The 18,919-nt window shown below is 40.9% G+C and overlaps 1 protein-coding gene across 1 annotated transcript in view; it reads right to left on the minus strand.

Annotated features, from left to right (window-relative positions):
• The window catches only part of LOC108492771 (BEN domain-containing protein 5-like), a 922,669-nt gene that overhangs the window by 158,487 nt on the left and 745,263 nt on the right, over positions 1 to 18,919 (minus strand). Inside the window, exon 9 of the mRNA XM_017805436.1 lies at positions 896 to 1,007. Coding sequence (XP_017660925.1) covers positions 896 to 1,007 — 112 coding nt within the window. The remainder of the gene's footprint in view (positions 1 to 895; positions 1,008 to 18,919) is intronic.

An 18,919-nucleotide genomic window follows, 5' to 3' on the forward strand; every position in this document is an offset into this window, starting at 1 on the left:
TTATCCTATACATGATGTAGCCAGGGGTAAGAATCCTCTTTCTTTATTAGCAAGGCAAACCAGGTCCTTTTTCAAAGTAACAAAAAGGAAAAGAAAAAAAAATAAAAGGGAAAAATTAGCAAAGCTTTAGGGAATTAAAGATCCAAATTCCCTCTCCGTAGTGGGAAGCAAAAAGAAAGGACAAATACCAGGAATTCTACAAGGAAAAAAATCATAATCTATAAAATCTCCTCTTATTTTTGGTAGTGATTTTTTCCTACCCATCTCCATTTTTTTTTCAGCAGTTTTTCTTAGGTGCCACGTTCAATAATCCTTCTGTGCTTTGATGTCAAACATTCAATAGCTGTCTGCCTCCCTCCCACTCCTCTTCTCCATATTCTCCGCAATCCATCTCCTCTGATTAGCTAAGATTTCACCTTCAAGAACACCTCTGCTTTTCCGAGTGAGCATGACTGTGTGCGTGCGTGTTTATATAATATTTGCAAATATTCTCCCCCTCCTGCACTGCATGTTACACAGCAACTCCTGCCAGAGCTCCGGATTAAGCATCAATGCCATTCCATAATTCAATTTGGGGGACCTGCTGTTTTGAATCCGGCTCAGAGCATGAGAGCAGCTCGATTGAATTTAGGCCCTGCTTGCAGAATTATTTCATATTTAATCCGAGCTGAACTTCATTTCACTTGCTCTCTCCACTTCTGATGCTTCCTGTGACAAAAGACACAAATGTTGCCCGATCTCACGCGGTGTGTGTGTGCTCGCTGACTTCTCCCTTATTTTGGTTTACCACTGGATTAAACCACGTCAGAGTTACTTGCACCTCACACAACCCTGCAGCGAGAAGGAGTTGGTACCTCAGCAAGGGGTTGTTCTGGCATCCCCTTTCCCCACTCACCGGATTGTTGTACATGTCGATGATGAGCTGTTTCACTCCGTGCAGTGTGGGATGAGCCCAAGGAGATGGATTTGCCCAGTGCCGGTTTAAATCGAACCCCATCAGCGAGCACCTGCATGCACACAAAAACAAACACACACAAATGACATGTATGGGCTGCAGCCTCTTCTGGGTTCTGCTGCAGAATTAGGGCTATATTCTGCAGCTGATGTATTTAAATATGTTCTTCTAATGGGAAAAAGCAAATACTCTCCTGAGGTAAGACTGCAGTAATGGCCACTTTTAGAAATAATGTGACCAGCAGAATATCACTGAAACACCTTTGGTAATTCGGCCTTCTTCCCCTCCATACCACCTGTGCTCACTCTTTGCCTTTTTCCAGCTTGGCAGGCTGGCTCTGGAACAGTCTGCCTGACCTTTGAGGTCCCCTTCTCTTCCATGCTCTGGCTGAGGGTCTGTAGCTACGAGGGTGATTCATACACTGCACCACCAGACCTTTAGTTTGCCCTCAGTCAGGCTTTGACTCAGCAAAGCTGTAAAGAGCATTGTAATCGATGGCCGTTAAGTAGGTGCTTAAGGGTTTTAAAGCATGAATGTCATTGTTCCACTAACCCAGGGCCTCAGTCTCTCCCCCTCCTGCAATTGCCTACACAAAAGTTAGCCAACCAAGACACCAAGTTAAAATGCTTATTGGCCATCAAATCCTGTAAGCGTTGAAGCATGTATGCCACCTTGGCTTCCCCTTCCTGCCCTAACTCACATCCCTCTCAGTACATTTGATTCTGCTGCTCCCAGTCCTATGGAGTAGTATCCCATTCTTTGTGAAGTCCCACTGAAACTCAAGAGGCTGTCATTAGAGTGAACACAGGAGAAATTAAAAAGCTGGAAGTGGCACAAATAGGGGGAGGTGGAAATCATGTCCCTTGCCTAGTGCAGAGATCACCTAGACAATTTTTGGCCACTGATACATGCAGGAAGAGAAGTCTCTCTGTCATCTCAAGCTGAGCTCAGGATCAGTGGACCCTGGGTAGGTCTTACTCAGGCATCTGTGAAAGACCACACAAATAATAAAAGCCCAGGTAGAGAGCTTCCTCTATAGTAAAACCAAATAAACAAAAAAATCAACCTTGCTCTAAGCCTTAAAGCTTCTCGAGGAAAGAAGAGCTTTCATCGATCCCCAGTCTATTACAAGCAGGTCTTTTCAGCTCTAATCTTTTAAACACACCTATGCAAACAATAGAAATTTACTCCTGTAGTGCTATCCTTTGACAAAAATTTCTAAGCATCTGATGGCCAAAAGCCATAGGTTTAACTGGCAAAAAGAAAATAATATAAAAACTAAGAGCAGAGAGGTGAAATGCTAAGAAAAGCGAGAGGATGAAACCAGAGGTTGAAATTCATTTCCAAAACTGATGAATAAATATTTTCCCCTGAACCAAAAGATACGAAGTTAATGGGACATTCTTTTGTATAAGAAAGACCTTCTGTGCTCCCTGGGCTGGGCTTAGACAACCCAACCATGAGGCTGTCTGGGAGCTCTGCAACTACCAGCTCTGCAGCTCCATCACTGCTGAACTGGATGGCTTGCTGTCATGGAGAAGTCACCTCCTTGTCTTCCACTTCTGTGCTTGTATAGAAAACAGAGGGATTTCTTTTCTGGACACTCCAAAAGCTACAATTCCACAGACAACTCGGTAAGTTGTCTCCATCCCACTCTAAAGCAAACCATATTGGATCGGATTTCTCTCTCTCTTCTGTTTGTCTTCATGTAAACTCTCTCCACTCAGTTCTACTAAATCTTATCTTCTTTTGAACTCATAGACATTAATAAAAATCAGAAGTACTTCCAGAGATGTAGGTAGAATTACACTGGCATAAAACTGGTAGAAGAGCAGAATGAGAGGAATAAGTTTTTCATTTAATAAAAGCGGAATCTGTCATGACTCTTACCATATTTTGGCACAGTTCCCAAGAAAACAACATTCTTACTGTACAAAAATTTTCTTAAGAGCTCAGAATCTGAAATTATATCCTTTTATATGGTTAGTGGGTCACATTTACATTTTCTTTTAATAATATTTAACACTAATAACACTATAGAAAATGAGTATATTTTGATTCCATTATGTTCACTTCCAAAGCACATTGAATTGGCCAAGCTATGCGTGCCAAAACAAATTTTAAATTCACACATGGATTGTCAATATTAAATTTGGGGTTTGGGACCTTTTAGATAACCTTACCTAAGTCATCCCTACAGGGAATAGAAGTAAGCATTACCTAATTTTTGTAAGTTCCTAACTAAGGCATTGAAATTTGAAGTATTTGGATGTGTCATAAATGTCAGGTAAATGATGAATCTCATTGTTCATTTAAAGCAACAAGAACAGTTGAAATTAGTTGTTTTTACTTGAGAAGACTTTATAAACAGAAGGAAGCAATGCTTAACAAACAAGTTATTCATTTGGGAAGCTCCTCTGAGCTCTATTTAATAGGAATCCAAATTAATTTTCAAATATCATTTAGCTAGTCTTTGATGTTGTGTATCACATCTTTATCAATGTAACAACAATTAATTAAGTTTCTGATGTAGGCATTACTATTTCCTCCTAGTTTGGAAACAGTGCAAAGTTTTCTCCTCCCTCCCAGTTTTTAAGCCTTTTTCTTCTTTCCTTTTTGCCTAAAGACAAATTTGTATCTACCACATTCTCTCTTTATTCATCTGCTGCAAACTCATGGCCTCTCTAAGGAAACATCAAGTTGTGTTCCCTGGTACTTCAGATTTGATTATTGACTCTATTACATGTAGAATTGTCTCCCAAAGCTCACGTATATCAGGACATGACCAAAACATACGGCAAGAGTCTCCCACATGCCTCTTACAGATCCTGCATTCATTATATTCTTTTGCTCCCAGATGATGTGATCTCCCTTGTGGCTAATACCTCCAATGCAAGAGCTTGAACAGGATGACTTAAAAATTGCATCTTGCACTGCTGTTTAATTCCTCCTCCCAGTTTTAAACCAGATCATTTTTAGTACACTGTGCTGCTGGTTCTGCTGCTTAACTGTTTGCCTGCTGCTTCAAGCACTGGGTAGGCAAAGTAGAAATACAGATATAGTCTGGAAACAGCAGCTCTGTGGTAGGAAACAACTGTGTTCCAATACAATACATAGTCTTTCAACATGAGATCAGCTCTCTTGCTCAGACTGCAAGTGTTGTCATTGGCTTCAATACACCTCACCTGCCTATAAGTGTTCCCCTAATTTTGAAAGTGCCTCCAGATCTGCCCTATACAGATTAGATTTATCGTGTTCAGTAAAAAAATTACGAGGGGAGAAAAAAACCACCTAAATTATATCAAAGGGCTGTTTAAGGATGATCTTGGAAAGGGAGCATGGAAAACAGAAAATCAGAAGACAGAGACTCCAAGAGATGCAAGGGAAGACAAAAGCAGCTTCAAAATCGGTGAGCGTTGGGGGTTTTCCAGAGCAAGGGCATTGCAGAATATCCCATTCCATGAGGCTTAATGACCACGCCCATTCATGCTCTTACAAATGTGGCAGGTCACATTGCCATGGAGCCCAAAAAGTGCTGGCACAGATTCTCACAGGTTAGAAAAAAAGCACAGGCAGAAGTAGGGGAGCTTTTTATAACAAGCAAAGTAGCACCTGATTGTGGTTTTCATTCCTACTGTGAAAACCTGGGTTGTTTCTCACATAGTCATTGCTACCACAAAAAATGACATGTATGCAATTTAAAATATTTAAGCTGATAATAGTTGTTTGAATTTTGGATTATGCTTGCTAGAGTTTGCTAGATATACAGACCACATACGATATTTCTGCTCTGTGACTGACTGTACATTTAAATCAGGTTCTGTGAATATTCTTGTTGAATTAGAATTCGTGTTTCATGAATGTTTCCCAGCCTTTTTCTAAAATTTCTGCTTTCTCTAAGTAGATAAATTTATTACAGTGTTTATAAATTTACATAAACACAGTGCAAATTCAGTCAAAGCAAATGAGTTTCAAAATTGCAATGGAAACTGAAACATTTTGCAGTATTCATCCCTCCCTACTTGGGAGGCAGCCAGATCTCAAGAGGTTACCAGCTCAACTCAGTGAAACCAAAGATGTTCAGACCAGCATGCAGCTTGCTGGGCAGTTATCTGGACAGAACCCCTTTGCCTCTGGGACATCACTGCTTTTAAGGATTTCCTGTGCAGCTGCTTCAATGACAACATCCTTGTCCCTTTCTAGAACTGATACAGATTTAGTACCAAGGCCAATGCTGGGTTTATTTTTTTAGGGCTGCTTCTCATTCTTTTAGGGTGTGCCTCTCCCTTCTGGAATCTCCAAGCTATAGAAACCTCCAGGAACTCTGCCTTCCTTTCACTTCAGTCCTCCCTCCCCTGCTCGTTTTTCCAAACCATGTGAGTCTAAGTCTCTTACTAACAGACCCATTTCCACAAGGTGAGATATGGAGAATAATGGAGGGAAGGAGGTAAAGAAATCCTTTTTCACGGCATGTGATTTATTACAAAGAGAACTCTACACCCTTCCCTTCAGCTTTGTGAGGTTGCGTTGGTTCATTGGATCAGCACCAGGTGAATCTCCAGATAATGCCGAACACAAAGCAGGGAGTTCCAACCCACAAATGGCACTACCAACAGGGTGAGGATTTGAAATTGAAAAGGTAGTGGGGAGGGGGAGCACTCTTTTTTTTTTTCTTTTTCCCTCCTGGGCTCATGGCAATAAGAGTGGAGACAGAGGGTAATTGGTCTCTATTGTTGCAGTTCTTGAAGCAAGAGTTATAGCGGGGAACTGCCATGAGACTGCAGCCTGCAAGAGCATGCAGGGAGAGCAGGTGTGCGGCGTGAGAGACTAAAGGCAAGGGCAACACACGGAAGATTTGCTTCTTTTAATAAATATCATTTTAAAACTGATATATTCACGACATTTTACAAACCAACTCTACACCTGCCATCAAAGTCAGGTCTTCATTAGTGTGCATTTCACCATTCGGGTGCTTGGGGTTTGTGATTTATGCATTTGCCTATTATTCATTAAAGAGGACTAATTCAAGCCCACATATTCTAAAGCAATTAGGTAGCAAGACATCCTAACACTCCTGCTACAGAGAAACCCCCCCTCCCTCCCAGCAGATTCTCCTCCTCCCCAGCTTCCCGCATTTTTAATTTAGAGCTCTGGAAACCCTCACAAAGGCTATTTAGCAGAACCACTGCAGAGTGCTCCAGGCAGAGCGGAGTGGCCGTGCATAGGAGACCAGCACTAGCTCCCAGAGACCACATGGTGGAGTAGATGTTTGCAGAATGAGCACTGCACGGCGTACTGACATAATTTTAAATCGTACATGACGGTTAAAGATGTGTTTCTCCATTTTCTGTGTAAACAATGTTAAATAAGAATAAACACAAAGGGATATTTTCTCTTTCTGATGAATACATGCATTTCTCAGAGCTGGTAATAGGCGCCACAGACACACGCACCAAGGAAGACACACATCCCCACATGACAGGGGCATGCTCTGATCTTCAGGATATATCTCAATTCTTGCATTAACTCTCCCCCCACACCCCAGGTCCTCAGCAATGCCAGAAGGATTCCTGGGCACAAAGCAGCATGCCAGAAATAAAAACTCATCCTGCAGTCAGGAGCCCTCCGCCCTGTGAGTGTGCCTGGGATGTCAGACAGTGAGATCCCATCCCTAGTGCAGCTCACCCCTCAGGCTATCATAGGACTCTTCCCCCTCCACATATTTTCCTGCAGGGTGCCCAGCCCAACTGTCAGCGTTTCAAGGGACAGGGTTTCCAGCATTTTCCCTGGGAGGCAACCCACAGTTCAGCAAAGCTCTCCCATAGGAAACTCATGCCTTTCCCCTTGTGTGGGTCTCTCTCTGAACACATGCTCTTCAGGAGCATGTCCCATCTGTCCTGCCCTGGGAAAGTGTTTTCAGACTCCTGTTCCCAGCTGCACACTGAGTCACACTGCCACATCAATCTTGCGCACTCAGGTGCTTTAACCAAGTTATTGAGAACACCTACAGTTCTTCCATTTTAAAGCCTGATTCATTGTTTGGCCTTTTCAAAACCAAACATATCACTGACTTAATGAGATGAACACAGGAGACAGCGGTTTTTTCCAATTTTTGGATCCCAAAAAATTTCCACTTTAGCCACAGACCCTTGAGAAATCTCACATACATAACCCATAATGCAGTATTATATGAATATTCTTTTCCAGTGTAGTCCAAAAGCCACCTGCTCATGAATCACAAGCTGTAAACCACTGAGAAAGAGAATTTTAACATGTGCTTAATTTACTGGATTCCCACCCTGTCAACAAGCCAAACTCCTCTAGGCCCTCCTGCTCGATCTGCTTGACACTTCCACACAATGCCCTAATTCTGTCTCCTAACAAACGTTTCCCTGCAGACAGGCAACTCTCCTTTAAACTATTTGTACTTTTTTTTTTTGTCTACATTCCTGGAGGTGGAGGTTGGGTGAAATTAAGTGGTTCATCATCACAGTGGTTCACAGAAAACAGCTAATACACATGTAAGCATTTCTGAGAAAATGGCTCATCTGGAATTATACTTGTGTTCCCACCTCTGCCCTCCCTCAGACTATGCAAATAATCACACGCAACACACCTCACAATCATCAGCTGCTGTAGGATGATATTCCCACATATTACAACACATATTTCCCTTACTTCTTCGCATCCAAAGCTGGCAGTCTTGCTTAACCTACTCACCTTCAAGCAAGAGGAAACACACATCATGTTCCCTGTAGCCCAGCATTATACGAACACTCCCAAAAGGTGGTTCAGCTCTTACTACCAGACTCACACACAGAAAACTTCAAAAGGAGCCAACCTTAATGTCACAATGATGAGCTCTTAAAAAGTTTGGATATGCCACAGCTGCACAGATACATACAAGCTTCCTTCAGCCCTGAGCTTGCTGTTACTGTGACACAGCCTTTAACTGCAGGAACACAGGGTGTTTTTCCACAGGGCTCTTGCTTTATTCTGTGCACAGGATCAGCACTGTTCATTAATGAGTGGACTATTCAATATTTTGGCTTTTCCTTATTGTTCAATATGCAACCCTAGGCTCCTGCTTAACTGCTTGCTACTCGAAGCCTGCTCCAAGGACAGAGCTATTCAGTTCTTCATGGCTTTTCTGAAGCGCTCAGCACTGCAGGAGACAACTGCTTTATAAATACTGATGGACTAATTTTCCCAACAGCACTGAACAAGAGGGGACCACATTGTCCCCAATTCATAAAAGAGCAATTGGGACAAAAAGTGGCTTAAATAACAGACATCCACTTATTTGGGCCACTGTATCTGAGAGGCCAAGGACAGGAGTTTTTTTTTTAAGAGAATGTGGATTTACATAGTATGTCACATGTCCAGCATTTATTGCACTCTGATTTGAGCTGAAGCTGACTGAACTCAAGCCTTCTCCAAATCTGACACAAAAAGGGCAATGTGAGTGGACAGAATCCAAGTTTGTAGAATTAGGACAGCCAGAGGTTACCACAAAATGCTAAGACATTACTGGATAGTAAATGGGGTTTAGGTGGTTTTCAGTTATACCTTAATTCAGCCATTTTTCTTGGCTTTGGATCCCAATACTGCTACATTCAACTGTGTCTAAGAACCTGCTCTAATATGTGGTGGTTGGGACCTGATATTGCCTTTACTCTCTTGAATAGAATTAAATGATTACTCTGCTACATTACAGGCCACCAGACTATCTGCATCCAGAACATTCCTTATGCAAAGGCAGTGATGCTGCACACACATCCTCAATAGGTCATGCCAGAACTCATCCATCTCCATCATCACAAAAGCCTTTGATATCCTGAAGCAAGGGTTTGACTTGATACTAAATCTGTCAAGAAGGTGTGTGCTGTTCTGTTGAGATGGCAAACAGAAAAGCAGCACAGGACTGGCAGACTGCTGGCTGAATTCTGAGGAGCAAGGCTTAACCACCCAGCACCAGGGCATGGGTGTTGGCTCCCTTTTATATCTATGTTTGCTAACAGCCTCTGACACACTCAGCTATTTCCCGCTCCCATGCACAGCTAGAATAAGAATATTGATTGTACTCCTGCATAGTCTTGCCACATCTGCAAATTGTTCAGCTTGCAAATGACTTTTTGCATACATAAATATCCACTTTGGGTGGGTGGGAGAGAAGGCCCCTTTTATTGTCCCTGCACACCCCTGCACGCCTGCAAGCAGCCTACCCTGCTTCATCAGATGGCATGGGTAAATACCATCAGAATTTGGAGTCAGGGATATGTCCATTAGCCAGGCACTCCCATATAAAGTCCCTTTACCACAACTAAGTCAAAATTTTACAGGTGCATGGGAAATCCTGAACAAAACCCCAAGTCTCATAATACAGGAAAGGGGCAAATGATCCAGTGGTTCACTTAGAGTGACATCATGAGACTGTCAAGATGTCCTATGCAACCTAGGGAAAAATTACAATGCCTTGGTTCTTCACTTGTACAAAGCAGTATCAACCCTCCATGCTGTTTTGACAGGAAATAATAAAGTAGGTTCTACAGATGGAAATTAAATGATTTATGGAATTGCAGAAAGACTGTCTGACAGACCCTGAATTTGTTTGAGGTTCATTTCCAACAAGATTGTACTAACAATTCGCACTGAACAAACAATCCTGAAATGCCTATAAAAGCAATAAGATATCCTAGTCCATTTTTTGAGAGACATTCTCTTAGGGTTTGGGTGGAGAAAGGGCATTGTGTTGGGTTGTACTGTAGTATCAGTGAACATTTCCTCTTGCTCCTTTTACCCCCAAACCCCTGTAACTAAAGATATTTTCCTCTCAAACATGTCTGTATTCTCACTTTAATTTTCAAGGTCATCTGGCCCATTGGGTGTGTTACATATTGCTGTCTAATTAAAGAGAGAAGATTAACCTTATTCTATTAGATTGTTTTAGTACCTGCCATGTGACTACTCTGCCTCAGCAAAGGGACAATGTGGCCAAGTCAGTTGAAATCCAAAACAACGAAAAAATCACAACCCAAACAAACACACTAAAACCTCCACATTATTTCATCTTTAGAAAGTCCAGCAGAAACTGAGAATGATGCAAATGTTCTTCCTATAATCACTGCTATGATAAAACAACAAACATTTCATAGCAGAAATAATACCAGTGTCTTGTTTGTCACATAACATCTCAGGAGATGGCAGGCAAGCTGTAAAGCCCTGATCTGTCTCTGATTGCAATCAACAAAAAGCCCAGATGCTTTCAGAGGGAGTTAAATGAGACTCAGATCTTTCCCAATCACTTGTTAATTTAAGGGGCAGAGTTTTACCATCTGAGCTTCGCTGCATGGTGTTGCCTCAGCCCAAACAACACAGAGAACCAGGAACTATTTGACAGCGTGGTGGTCTCCGGTCCCTTTCCAGTTTCTACCTCAAATCAGTTAGGCTTTATATTTTCCACCAATCCCATCAGTCAAACACTCCCTAGAAGAAAAGCTACCAGGCAAAGATACATTTCTCATCATACTCCATGACATCTCCTCTTACTGACTCAGAACAACGTGTGAGGGGATTTGGTGCCATCACATGAGACATGGGTCAGTTGTCCGATGCAGATCCTTGTCTGATGCAGAAGAATGGGAATGTAAAGCACTTAAAATGTAACTTCTATCAATCACTGCAATGCACCAGCAGAATGTGATTTGATACCAAGCCAAGCTGAAACTACACATTTTGATTCCAGAGCACTGAAACATCTCATTGCAATGAATAATGGTACAATAACAGATTAGTTTGAGGATCCTGATGAGAATGTTAAATCAAAAAAATTTAAACCTTCAGGGGTTCAGAGCGTTTTCCTTATTTTGTTATTATCCCTCAAAAACAGGCATAAATGGGGGTAAAAACTGCCAGAAAAATTCATTATTATATCTTTTTCTGTGATGTATGGAAGAATGCAACAATTACTGAAGCCATGTAACAGCTGAAGAAAAGAGGTGAGGATGAGACAATGTGCCAAACTAAACCTTCAGGTAACCATTACCCAGGCAGATCAGGAAAGAGTTCAGGTAGAAGCTGATCATAGAGTGGTTTGGGTTGAAAGAGACCTTAAAGACCATCTACTTTCAACACCCATGCAGGGACATCTTCCACTAGACCAGGTTGCTCAGGGCTCCATCCAGCCTGGCCTTGAACACTTCCAGGGATGGGGCATCCACAGCTTTCAATCTCCATTGGAAAGATTATATAATGAAGTCAATTTTAATTACACAACAGAGAATCCTCATGGGGGGAAAAACCTCCCACATTATGACTTTTTATCCATGGAGATTTTCAAATCTTGCCTGTAAAAAGCCCTAAGTAACCAATGCAACACTTGAAGTTAGCCCTGCTTTGAGAATGGACTGAAGACCTCCAGAGGTCTACATTAAACTCTTTCTCTTTAATAATTCTATGAAAGTTTTAGATACAGGGAAAGTTTCAATAGCTGTTCATATCTCGGTGGACACCAGAGAACCCAGCTGTGGGACACGACACTTCACAGACTCGCCGAATAACTCACTTTCTGCATATTTGCAGCCTCACACAGTTCAGCACCCTTGAGATGAAATCCTATAGCAAAAATGTACAATGAATAAGAACATATATGAATGGGAAGTGGAGGAGCGAACAGATTTCAATTTCAAGCTTTCATGGCTTAGCATAAACAAACATGAAACAATTCATCCTCAGAATATAGAGGTGGGAGGGGGATACGACAGTGTCCTCTAGACACACAGGGAGACTGAGAACTAGGGAGCCTGGAGCAATGAGAACATTTCAAAAACTGTTTAAAGCCTTAGGAAAGTTTGAAGCAAAAATGAATCTTGCCTGATTCATTCAATGGGTCTCTAACAATAACTCTCTTCGTACACTGCTACCCCCCCAGACTGTCAAAAATAAGCCAGCTCGGTCAAATGTTGCTTTCTTCTTAACAGAAATGACCTTTTAAAATCTCAGTTAAAATTCAAAATGGGTGAACAGATTTTAGAAAAATAAGAACAGTCTAATAACTTTCTGGAGAAAGCCACAGAAATAGCTTCTAAAGAACTCACACTGAGCTAAGTCTCTTTATGCGACTGCAAAGTCTATTTGAATTTTATATTTTTCCCTCTTTTATTTTTCATAAATTCATCCTCTGCCCACATTCATGCTGATATGGGACTAAAACTCAAAATACTCTTTTGAGGTGGTGTCCCATTTCCCCACTAATAAGTGACAGACAGTGCAGTGATCTTATAGTAAATATGAAGGCATTTGGTTCTGTTACATATTCTTGTAAACATTCATTTGAGCTTTAAATGGACAAAAGAAGAAAGTTCACCTTTCCAGCTGGTCTGCCCATTAGCTTGCTGTATCCCACAGCAGTAAAAGCAAGGATTATTTTGTAGGTTCATGTTCACTGTTTTAGCACTTGCAGTTCCTCCCGTGGCAAGTCTGTTTGGAAGCGTTGCTGACAAAACCAGGTAACACCAGTTCAGATGCCATCCCTGAGCCTCTAAAACCACTGCTTCTGGCATGATGAAGTGCCAGTCCTTGTTTTCCCAACCTATCCCACAATGTAATTATCTTGATGGGGTTCAGGAACCAGTCCCTTCAGCTATACTCTGCCCTGAGAAGTACTTCAATATTTGGCAGGCAAGACAGAAAACTATTCAACAGTGCTGTTTCCTGGTTTGTTCAAACTAGGACTAGACTCTGAGTGGTGTGGTTTCTACTGTAGACTGAATTAGTTCTTAGATTTTGTTAGTTAGTGCTCCCACCTTTGAGCAGTTCAGAAGTCAATTCTTGTTCTTGCCTTTCAACAGAAAAATGCAAGACTGTGTTCGAAAGGCTCACAAAATGGGATTACTGGAGGCATGTAGGGAAAAGAGCAATTCACTGCCTTCAGAATCAAATGATTTCTCTCCATTGGCTTGACCTAAATGCCTGCCAAGAAAGTTGTGGTATCTCTATCTAAAGCTCACAGGACAGAATTAATAAAAAAAAAACCAACCAAACAAACACTGACGGTAGTGAAATGGGTCACTCTTTCCATGCATGTGCTTGAAAAAGAAAGTGGAGGTAAAGAAATCTGAGGATTACAAAATTAAGTGGTTCACCTGCAATGGAAGCACGTGGAAAGAATAGTTTCATGGCCAGGAAGAGATGAAAATTACTTTCTCCACTTGAAAAGAGAATTTATTGAAGCCCAGAAGACAAGAACAGAAGCAAAGAAAACAAAACAAAACAAAAGAAAACAGCCCAGAAGAGCTCTGAAAATCCAATCTCTCCCATCAGCCTCTGGAAAATGGATAACCTATGCGTGGTATGATTGAATTTCTCTGTTTCATCACCCTAGTGGAAGCATCTTGTATGAAACTCTGGTTTATGAATTGAGTTTTGAGAGGGGCCTGGGAGAGCAGGAGTTATACCAATCTAATCAGGATGTGACAAACACATGCATCAAAATGTTGCATTGTCAAGATCCAGAAGCCACTTAATTCCAGAAAGATTTTAAAGTTGAGAAAGCAGCTTTGGCAAGAGGATTAGAAATGATGAGAAGGGAGAAGAAAATCCAGGTGGAGGAAGATAGCACAATTTTTTTTCAAAACATCCTTTCAAAAATTAGGCCATGTCCCTACATGGTTTCTGATTCACTTCTTATACAAACCTATGTATTATTCAAATGAAGGACACAGTTGCCTTCTTCCATTTATTCCACCTATTTCCTAAACATATGCTAATAATGAAATGAAAGATACATGAACTGAGGTAAATAACACCATAAAACCCCATAAACCCCACAGGTTAAAACACCACACAACATGCTGAGCCAAATATCCAACAAAGCAGACTAAATACAAAAATAACATGCTAATGTCATTGCCACAGAGCAAAGAAACATGCTCATGCCAATGCCACAGGACAGGAAGCAAGATTCATGAGATTGGTTTGTGATGGCTCCTAAACAAAAGCCGTGCACAAAAATAGCCCATGATTATCAATAACATGTGACCAAATCAGAAAGCATGTGCATTTAAGAGAGATGGCATCAAATGCTTCCTTCAAAAGAAGAAGAACATCACAATCACTTTGTATTTGCCTGGTCTCAGCTTGCATTTCCTATCTAAATACCAAAGATAGTTTCACAGGATAAGTACAGATTAGTAAAATATTCAAGGTGATTGAATGGATTAGCATTATTGTTTAGCACAATGCAAGGTGATAGAAAAATCCTCGGAAAAGAAAGATCTGCTATCTGGACAGCCACTTGAAATTATGCAGCTCGCAGGTTGAATTCTCACATTTTTTGTAACATCATCAAGTGTCACAGTGGATGCCTGAAAACAGTTCCAGCTGAAGACTGAGATGTAAAGCTGGGGATCTTGAGCAACAGGTGGAACAAAGATTCCAAAGTAAACTGCTATCTTGTTTGTCACACAAATAGAAAATCCATATGTTAGTGCCAGAGGCAAAAAGAACATGTTCTAGCAAACAGCACCAAAGAAAAAATCCAAACCCTGAAGAAACATTTGTCTATAGGAGGGGGGTGGAAAAGGAAAAAAAAAGGAGTTTAAATGCATCTAAAAAATCAAAATGACATTGAGAGGAATTAACTGTGTACTAAATCCCAACCAGGTAGAAAGCACAAATGCATGCCCTCCTCACTATCCTGGCCATTGTAATCATGTCCAGCAGCTTGGTATGTCTGTTTTGCCCACCCTTGCAGAGATCCACACTGTAGTTAACAGGTGTACTGATGTGTTATGTTCCCCTTAGATCCCAAGGATGCAATACCTGATCGAGCATATAGACTGTTTCACACTGTGACATGGATATTTCATTTATTTCTAGGTATCCAGTGTTCACAGAGTGAAGCTCAGGTCAAACTGTGAACAAATCCATGCAACTTGTAATTAGGGATGGAGATCTGGCATTCAGATATTACAATTCTACACAGGTTTTTTTTTTGGTTTCCAAAACCAAAGACTTTGTACTTCAAGAGCTAAATCAAGTCCCCTAAAAATCAGACATCTACAGGGGTTTTTTTCACTGAGGTTCTTGGAGCATTTCACAAACATTAAGGAACTGTCCTCCAGTGGTTCAGTGAGGCAGGTGCACAGTATTAGTCTCACTTTGCAACCAAGACCCAGGAACAGAGGGGGAGATTGAGTGAATTGCCCAAGATTGTTCTGCACTCGTCTGACAGAGTCATAAATAGAATTCAGGACTCTACAAAATGTAAATAAATCACCTCCCTCTCTGGAAGAAGCAGAAAAATATTTGTTTACTTTTGACTGCATGCATCCTTGTGTGCCTCTGGGTTACAGCCAGGAAAGGAAACATCACTGTTCTGAGCAAGGTCATTCCCACAGCAAGTCCAGGCAGACCTTCAGCCATAAGTAATGTGTGCAAAACCCATGTATCCTCACAAGAATTTAATGTGAATGTTTAAGATCCAAGATACTGGTATAAGGATTTTAGATATCTCAATAAGCCTTATTTATCTGAAGTGAACACAGTTCCAAATTTACTCATGTTTTCTCACAGGTAATTATGGAGGCAGAAATAAATAGCAAATAAAATTCAAGGAGTGGACACAGGTTGCCAGGTTAGCAAAATTATCTTCAGATATGAAAAAAAATTTTCCCTAGACTGGGACAGGCAACTGTAGCCAAGCTAAGAAAAAATGAGTGTTGATACTCTCTCCAGTGTAGCAAAGAGCTAAACTGCTATGTATGGGGAGGGAAATGAGCCAACTCTAAGAGCACTGCTTGCCCAAAGCACAACAGATACCTCCCCACTCCACAGAATGCAATATTCAAGCTTAACTTACAGATAAATTATTTTGGCTAAAAAGCCTGTTTGCTTTTTACTTCCCTTGACAGTTTTGACAGGATGACTATCAGATAGAGGTTCAGAGAGGATGTAAAGCAGAAAAGAGGCCAATTACCAAATTTTTTCTCCTTCAGAAATATTTGAAACTGCTTTCCAGTAATGAACAATACACAAGCATATCACTGAAAACTGAGAAGTGGCTTACCTGAGGCAATCAGCACAATAATTGGGACAATACTCAAAAACCCCGCAACTCACTCTCTCCAAATTTGTGTTCATAGCTCTTCTAACCTCCCCCCAGCCCTTGAAGTCAGGACTTCCATTTGCCAACACCGTTATTTCTCTGCACTGGCACTAAACATGCTCTGCAGACATTGCTGTGGCCACAGTTCTCAGCAAAAGAGGATCATTAACCTGGGTCACAGCTTGACCAAACTGGAAAAAACAAAACAAAATATTGCAAAATCCCAAAGTCCTACTGCAAACAGAGGACATTTGTCTTTTATCAGTTAAAAGAAAGGAATATTTTGAGACAAAATCTGACATCACAAAAATCTCTTTAGCCCTGTTTGTTTCTTTCTCCACTGTGCCATGCTGTTCACTCTTACATTTGAGGAGATGACAAAAACTTCAGAAGAGAAACTTTCAAACTTAATGGATTAAAAAGAATACTACACAGAGCAACAGACAGCCCTGGCCAAAATGGAAGGTGCATACACCATAAGATTTGACACTCGGGGGCAGAGGTGAAGATGAATGATGCAAAAACACTACGACAAAAGAGAGCAAAAGAGTTGGAGTCACAGTGCAAGGGGACAGGGGAAGGGGGAGATATACAAAAACAGTAGATCAGTTATCAATATAAGAATCTAAAGACTGTGGAGACTAAAATATAAGGTAGTGATGAAAAGCAGGATGAGAATAAATGGGGTAAAGGTGGAAAGGAGGAGAAGCTGAGCACACACCTGGTCACAAAAAGCAGAGAGTGCCTACCCAGGAGACAGAGACACTCAGAGTGCACAGAGGTTACTGTGCCACTGTTTGTGACATTCAGGGCATGGGAGCAATCCCAAAGTTTGATTCCCAAATCTATTTCTAGGGTGTCAACCAAACTCAGGCTACAAATATAGTGGTTTCCATTGTAACACATACAGGATTTCCAGGCAAAAATGTGACAAACAGGTAAAACTGTATTTGAAAGTATATCAAAATTAAAACAAAGATAAATGGAAGGAGGAAGCCATAGAGGAAAAAAAAAAAACAAACAACAAAAACAAACCAATCAAACATACAACATACTTAACACATTACTGCAAACATTATATCACTGCCAGCATAGGACACTTGCTCAACACAAACAAGATACTAAATAGACTGTTGGTTTGGTCCTCTGTAGCAATTCTCATGTTCTTAAACACTTTAGTACTAATAAGCAATCAGAGTGACCATTCAAGTTTGGTTACTGAGCCAGAATTAGAGTCTAGTTAGTGACAGCTACATCTGGTACTATTATACTTTCTTAAAAGAATAAACAAATAAAAAAAAAATCCAGAAGGCCAAATCCACAGTCAATGTAAATTGGTACAATTGTTGATAATTGTATATCAGTGGATATCAGTAAATTTATGGCAGCTGGACAGCAGATCTCCTGACTCGTGTTAAACAGCTTAAGGAAAGCAGGATAAACCCCAGCCCCAAGTTAACAGGGTTACAGAAATCTGTCCATATGGCAGCTTAGCCCACTTACTGTAGATGATACAAATCGCTTTCTGGGAATGCCCCACTGACCACAGACAGCTCTAAGCCACCAGTCTAGAATAGATGACTAAGTTTTAGATGACGAAGAGCTAAACAAAAGTATTCCAAACCTGGATACTACTCAAAAAAGTATTTAAAGTGTAGGCGGTGCTATACATACTAAGCAAAGTCCAGAATCTATAGGGCAAGACTTGACAACATGAAGACAATAACCCCCTAATCAGGTACACAAAATCCTTCAGGCTTTTCAAAATACTAAAACCCCGAGGGAAATTTTGTCCTCAACTAATTTCAAGTCAAGTTTTACAACCCAACAAGGTGCACAGTTTTTTTCACTGAGTTTTCCGAATGGAGCATCCAAACCTTTGAAATTTTCTCATGGCTCATTTGTAGGCATCTCACTGTATCCCAGGGAGAGTGGATGAGAGGCATAATTGAAAATGGGACACATGGGCATCAAAACAAGCAAAATGACCCCCTCCTTTCTTTTTTTCTTTTTCTTCTGTTTCTCGCTTCTAAATGAAATCCCAGGCTGCCTTCCAACTGCTACTCAGAACTGTCACAGAGAAGGAACACGTAGAGAGCACTAAAACGACTGACCTATTTCCATCCTTGGTGCTGTTGTATATAAATTCTTCGTTCTGAATTCTACACACATACATGCACATGTGCACAGCAATTCTCCTGTATACTCCCATGAGAAACTCTTTCCAAAGTCTAACCTCAGCTCCTAAAGGAGCTCTCTGTTTCTTCCTGAACAGTTGTTAACCTCATGGCCTCAGTGCCCTCCATAATTAGGTTAATTCTGGGGAGTCTACCCCTTGGGGAAGACAAGAGCAGCTTTGGCTCACTGACCCATCTTCTCTTGTATCAGTTCTGTTCTCCATTGGAAACTGCTCTATATCCAAGAAATTTGTGTATGAGGATACTTTCATCTCTCTTAAAAAGCACTGCTGCATAGTAAATAAATCTAAAAAAAAGCACATTAATAGCTGTAATTCATGTGCACAGTAAAGGACCACCGAAAAAGAACCCAAGTGGCTAATGCCTTCCCACAGCACTCAAATCAAAGAAGCTTAAAAATGGCAAAAGGTGTCCAAACCTGTAGGGTTCTCAAATCCTCTCTCCTTCTTTTACAGTAAAAAAAAAGCTTTGTTACCCTATATGACTTCTGTGCTACTTATGTCGCTTCCCAGGAAGAGGCAGACACTGTCTTACTGATCTTGGCTGAACTTCAAAGATACAGAAAAGTTAATTGGATGAAATGAGACTTTCAGAGAAAAACTTTATGTGAACAGCTCTGCAACAAAAGATTTTAATGAAATCTCTAATCCAAGGAGCCAC

The sequence above is a fragment of the Lepidothrix coronata genome, unplaced genomic scaffold (assembly GCF_001604755.1).
Source record: "Lepidothrix coronata isolate B3197 unplaced genomic scaffold, Lepidothrix_coronata-1.0 Scaffold12, whole genome shotgun sequence".
NCBI lineage: Eukaryota > Metazoa > Chordata > Aves > Passeriformes > Pipridae > Lepidothrix > Lepidothrix coronata.